Below are 6,461 nucleotides of genomic sequence, written 5' to 3' on the forward strand. Positions count from 1 at the left end.
AAGCATAAGCTTGGATGCATGCGCTTATTTTTAGTGGATGCTAATGGCATGAAGGTATTCTCAAATTTTTGCAACTAAGTCGTAGTCCATGTCACCTTCCAGAATATAGAACAAAATACAACTATTTGTTTTCAACTTCTCAGGATAAATATGCAGATTAAGTGATTAACTTTTATTCTATACCATATGTTGTTAACTAAACATTGAAGTGTCACCACTCATCTAGGTTGTTTTTTGGGGTATGAACAGGGTGAGGTTTCACAATTATTTGCTTAATTCAGATATGTGTATCTCTCAAATTTATGGTTAAATAGATGGATACTTAAAACCACCCTAGGTGTCATGGTGATTGAGATAATTGATTGAATAATTTATATGCTCCTTTATGTGTTCTACTGACCCAAATATTTAGAGTTATGCATTAATTTAATGACTTGATGTGTTATGTGTGTTCGCTTGTGCTAAAACATCTCACTTTTTATTTAATCTTTGCTTGATACGGTTCTTTTTTATTTGAAACTGCGAAGCCTACTCTTAAATGCTTTATATGTAGCGAGTGTGCAAGAATGTACTGGATGGTCTAGGAAAAAGTACATACCATATCTTATGTTGATCTAATTTAGAGAAATAAAACACACTCAACACGAAATCTACCCCTTTGTTCTGGTAGGAAAATGTAACATGTTACTCTGTCCGTTCCATAATTCTTGTCGTGGTTTTAGGAAAAATCTGAACTATAACTGAAGCGATTCAACCCGGTAAGGATTGGATCTCTGTGCATAATGTGCTAGTCCCTGGATTGACTCGCTAGCACACACAGTTCGATGAATAAACAGAATAGCAAATGCTTCATTTATTACAAGGTATGATCCAAAATATATTTATTACAACTTGCATAGCTCATGGCTAGCTCAAATAATAGAGTTCAAAGCGGAAAACAAATAAATTCAAAGAGCTCCATCACGCCACAGGCGAACATGTTGAGTGGAAGCTCGCGACCTAAAAGCGATACCTTACTCGTCCTCGGAGTAACCTGCAACATAAAACGTTGCAGCCACGCAGGGTCAATACATTTGGAATTGTATTGGCAAATGTCACTATTTGGTGGATATATATAATGGCGCCTAACAACTACGTGCTCATTTGGCATGTGGAGTTTATGCTCATTTGCGGAAAGCAATATTTTCCCTATCTTTTATAAATCATTTTATTTCTTTAGAAACACCGTTTAAAAACATATTAGCACAACCCATGCTGCACCAAGACAGTCGGCTTCATATGCTCCTAAACATCTATGGACATGCTAGCATAGACCCATGTAGACACAAGCCAGCCTAGCTTTGCATGCTCCTAAACCCATTGTTTGTCCCATCAAGTTTTATTAAGAAATTGGAATGCTGAGATCTTCCAAACAGTAACATGCCTAGTTGCTCATAGTTGTCCGTAACCGGGGACACGGCTAAGTACTTAGTTTGACACTCTCGAGAGGATTGTACACTTTACCCACATGACCTAGTCAGCCCCTTTTACCATGATGCTCAATTTGCTCAAATGGTCGGGAAAAGACTAAGTCGAGACCGTTTTCAGAAGTAGGACCCCAAGCCATCTGGACGGACCCATGCCAACCTACACAGCTACATCTGCTAGTCACGTCAGGTCGGGTTCCTACAACTTACTTAGTCAAGCCAGAGCCCATATGACATGCGGCTGTACACGGAAGCTACTAAACAAGAAACCTGTCCAATCTCTTTGATCCCTGGACGGCAATCCCCACCATTGTTCACCGTGCAGACGCTCCCGTCTTACCAATCCGCCCAGGTGTTTCATTATTCAGGTTGTTTTCATTATATCAAAATATTTTATTCATCTAAACTTATCATGATAACCCAATCCACGCATCTAAGATAGCATTGCTAAGCAAACAACAATACGGTGGCGACAAAAGAATCAAGTGTTGAACATGTGGCTGTTCTAATAGGTGTTCATAGCATAGCAATATATATTTTTAAAACAATCCTACAGATGGATAGCTACTGAAAATAACTACAAAGTGCATAGAAAAATAATAGGACAGAAACGGTGTGTGACACTTGCCTTCGTTGTTGTTCAGACAATCACCGCAGTCGCACTCTTTACACTCCGGACAATCTACAGACAAACAAACAACGTACCATGAACACGGCGTGTACATGGATATGCACAAACATGAAAACATGAATGCAATATGTATCTTAATCGAGATCACACCACTTAGTTGTTCTCTAGTTACCTACTACATGCATTATGCCATGAGTTCCGTTTTATAGCCTTGTTAACACAGTTGCGTATTACTATCGTCACATAACATAGACTAAACCGACATGAAGTAAAGCACCAACTATAACGTAGTAACAAAACATAGATCTTAGTACTACTGGATGACGGGTTTCATTTGATAGCCTTAGTAAAACTAATCTCACGTAAATAAGTTGTAGAAATTATTTTATAGCCGAAGAACGATGTTGCGGATCATAAAAATACCGCGAAAATAAAGTGTCTAAAAACCGACATGCAAAATGTCTAAAATAAACTACGCATTTTACTGATTCCAACGATATACAATTTGTCAAAAACCGACGTGTAGAACTCATGTTATGGATTTTACAATACACGGTAAAAATCTAGTGGTGTTCGAAAAGTTGTCCGAACAAGTTGCTCGGATAGAAAAACGTACTACACGAAAGTTGTAGAGAATCTAATTACAAACCTAACGCAAGAACCAGTATTTCAAACGGAAGTCTATATCTATAGCTACGAAATTTCAAAGATTATAATGAGCTAGCTCAAACTACGATTCAGATTTGATTCAGGGATTACCGTGGCGGCGCGAAAGAGGATGGCGAGGCTGCGGGCCTTCGCGTGCAGCGGCAGAGAGAGGGAGATCGCGCGGCGCGTCTGGGGTGTGCGTTTGGGGGCTGCCTGGGGCGATATTTATAGGGAGCTGTGGCTCCCTAGGGTTTGGGCGGCCGCGTGGGCCTTCGGCCGGCGGCGCGCGGGAGCTGGGCTGTTTGGATGCGTGGCCGACACGGCCGCGTGCGCTCGCGCGTACGCGCACAGGAGCGGGAGATGGCTGGTTTGCCACCAGCTTGGCCAAGTCGTTCCTTTCTTTTTTCTTCCTAATTTCTTTTTCTTTGGTTTTATTTTCTAGTTTTAGCTTCAGATCTCTAATTGTTTATATAGAGTTCATAACATTCGTAAAAATTATCAGTATACTGCTGGACACCGTGGAACAATGTTCCAGTCCAGCGAGCACTTAGACGCATATAGTTTATGTGTTTGAACTAATAAACTATTAGCAAAACTTGGTATAGAAATTGATTTTATGCATGAAAAGAATTAAAACTCTTTTAAAACTGAACTTTGGTATAATGCAATGATGCAATGCATGAATTTGAAAATGTATGGATTTTGGGATGTTACAACAACCACGACAAGAATTATGTAACAGAGGGAGTATATGGTTTACACAAGAGTATTTGAGCAAGATATTTTACATATATAATCATTTTATATGTACCTGGATCACTCTGGATGGCCAGATGGAGAAGAGTGTTGGATCTCTTCATAAATCAGCCAAGAGTTACGTTGTGTGGAGCTGTTGGTGAAGCTGGCTCCTCGGTTCTTGTTTCCAATGGCCACCCCGCCTTAAATGCCCAACTACTGCCACCTTAATCTTACCGTGCTTGCCTTCCTAATAATTAGTTCAAGTGGCTTGTCTATTCATTGATTTTTCATGGATATATATCATGAACACATTGTTAGTAGAATGGAAATGTTCGTTTCAGTTCATAGTGGCCTGATTTTCTCCTAGCCCCAAATGATGTTGCTATACTTTTCTGAAGCATGTCTCAAGGTACTAATATTGCACTTTCTTGTTTGTAGATGGCAAATATTCCGATCTGCATCTTCATGACAAATGGTGATCCAAACGCTAGGCTGAGAAAAGAGATTTGATGTTGACAACAAGCATCAAGAAGAGGGCGGAGCAGAAGGAAGCTCAGAGGAAAACAAGAGGGCAAACTAAGTCACCATGCAATTAGAAATCAACTAAAGCATGTCTATAATTTTTTTCATGCACAAACACTTCACAACTACCTAAGTAATATCTTCAATCGAATTGGAATCTAAATGTTTATAAAATAGTACATGTGACTGTTCAAGAACACACGGGATTAACCGTGGCAGCGCACGGGCATTCAACTAGTATTTCATAATTCAATTCTGGATATTGTAAATGACTTTGTATCTTGTGTGATTAGCAATAAAGCTCAATGTTTCTCTAATGAGCTTTACTTAATAGATGTACTATTTATATTCTTGATTATTTATATTTGTTTAATGAATTACCTCAATTTGAATTATGAAATAATCATGTGATGTTTGAATTTGAAATTCAAACACAAGTTGTTTGAATTCAATCATGCAACTTAAAGTTGTGATGCACTAACCCCCTCTCTCTTCTCAAAAACCCTAATTGAGCTAAGTGAGGTCCAAATTTATCGCACTCTCGAAACCCTAACCCTGTAAGGTGTCGAGAGATAAACTTTCCCCCCTTTGATGCAGTTTTCTTTAAAAAGCGCGAAATTTCCCCAGAATTTACGATGCAATGCACATCCCTTTCTAAAATCTACCCCTCGATCGTCTCTAAACCTGGGACATTACAGTCCACTTCATCATCGATTCCGAATGATTTCTCTGACTTCCCAGTTCAAACGCGTCAAGCTAAGGACTTCGGCTCCAGAAACCATTGTTCCACTGACAGCTTCAGTAGGCTTACCCAGAAACAGCAGCGAAGGCGCTTTGGTAGCAGAGAGGAGCAACGGAAGAGGCGAAGAGATCTACGCCGTGAAGAAGAAGAACAAGCCGTGAGTCACCTTCGATAGTGCGAGAAGGGATGCTACAATGCGCAATCCAGCAAGAACCTCCTCCGTACAACTTATTTATTGGCTACGGAACAGCCTTACGTGCCATGTTATTTGCACTCTTATATCGACCCGAAGGATAACGTCGAGAAGGCCACTCATTTACTTAGAGATTATTGGCAGTTCCTCGACATTCAGAAGTTCTGTGACGAGTTAAGGTCCGAATCAGAGGCAAAACCTTGTTCGGCAGAAAAAAGAACAGTAGCTTACAGCTACCCGCAGCAGTATACACCAGGCTAAGATATTTACGTACCAACTGAAGTTTATCCTCCATCTCAAGGTCAAGTGAACATGATTCATAAGAGCAGTTTTTCGAAAAGAGAAGCCAAGAAGTTTTCATGAGAAATAAAATTTGCAGAAGTAGCTATGGCAGCGGTGCCCGATTACATCGATTGGTCCGATCAAAGCATCTTGTTCAGCAGAGCAGACCACCCGATAGCCGTCCTAGGCCCGGTCACGCTGTCCTAGTTCTTGAAGCACAGATTGGAGGATACAACTTGAGCAAGGTGTTCATGGATGGAGAAAGCGGCCTAAATCTTTTGTTCGCAAGCATGATAAAAGCAATGGGATTATCGGTCAATATGCTAAAAATATATGATATTGGCTTCCATGGCATCATCCCAACCCGACCCGCTTATCCCCTCGGTAAAATTTCACTGGATGTCGTTTTCGGCACATCTAGAAATTTCAGAAAGGAGAAGCTCGAGTTCGAGGTAGTTGATTGGGAATCACAGTACCACACCATCCTCGGCAGGCCAGCGTTCGCGAAATTTATGGTGGTTCCTCATTACGCATATTTGAAGTTAAATATGCCAGGCAACAATGGGATAGCAATAACTGTTTACGGGAGTTTTTCTCGTTCTGATAACTGCGACAGAGAATTTCAGAAGATCGCTTCCAAGTTCGGAGTCATGGAGGAACTCAATGCAATCGATGCAATCACCGATCATACACAACCACCTACTGATAATCGAAACACCAAATCCGACGAGTTCGATATTACAAAGGAAGCAAAGAAGCATCAAGTGCACCCCTCTGATCCGAAGAAGACGGTCAATGTATCGGCAAACCTTATTACCGCATAGGAAAGCGCTCTCATCGAGTTCCTCCATGAGAGCTGGGAAATATTTGCATGCGAACCATCCGACATGTCAGGTATTCCCAGGGAACTCGCTGGGCACGCCCTTAATGTTGACCCCAAAGCCAAACCGGTGCAGCAGACATTGCGTCGTTTCTCAGAACCAAAAAGAAAAGCCATCGGCGAAGAAGTTAATCGGCTCCAAAAAACTGGTTTTATTCGAGAGCTCAAGGAAGCTGAGTGGGTAGCCAATCCAGTCATGGTGCCAAAGAAGGATACAACAGCTCTTCGCATGTGTATCGACTACACAAGTCTTAACAAACATTGCCCGAAGGACCACTTCCCGTTGCCTCGCATCGATCAAATAGTCGACTCTACTGCAAGCTGCGATCGCATCTCTTTTCTCGATGCCTATTCGGGAT

The 6,461-nt window shown here is 41.1% G+C and overlaps 1 protein-coding gene and 1 long non-coding RNA gene across 2 annotated transcripts; one reads left to right on the plus strand and one right to left on the minus strand.

The window, feature by feature from the left end:
- Positions 1 to 829: 829 nt before the first annotated feature.
- Positions 830 to 2,933, minus strand: LOC139838515 (uncharacterized). Its single transcript, XR_011755594.1, has 3 exons — positions 2,857 to 2,933; positions 2,095 to 2,148; positions 830 to 1,033 (listed from the first exon to the last, which is right to left on the minus strand). It is a non-coding gene; the product is annotated as an uncharacterized lncRNA (long non-coding RNA).
- A 2,591-nt stretch (positions 2,934 to 5,524) lies between these two features.
- LOC127331451 (uncharacterized) lies at positions 5,525 to 6,046 on the plus strand. The gene has a single exon (XM_051357632.1). The coding sequence runs from the start codon at positions 5,525 to 5,527 to the stop codon at positions 6,044 to 6,046; it is 522 nt and encodes a 173-aa protein (XP_051213592.1).
- The last annotated feature ends 415 nt before the right edge of the window (positions 6,047 to 6,461 follow it).

This window comes from Lolium perenne, chromosome 1, assembly GCF_019359855.2.
Source record: "Lolium perenne isolate Kyuss_39 chromosome 1, Kyuss_2.0, whole genome shotgun sequence".
In the NCBI taxonomy this organism is placed as follows: domain Eukaryota; kingdom Viridiplantae; phylum Streptophyta; class Magnoliopsida; order Poales; family Poaceae; genus Lolium; species Lolium perenne.

What these genes read in the sequence shown, in the direction of transcription:
- LOC127331451 (XM_051357632.1), top strand. Translation starts at nt 5,525, where the DNA reads ATGGGATTATCGGTCAATATGCTAAAAATATATGATATTGGCTTCCAT.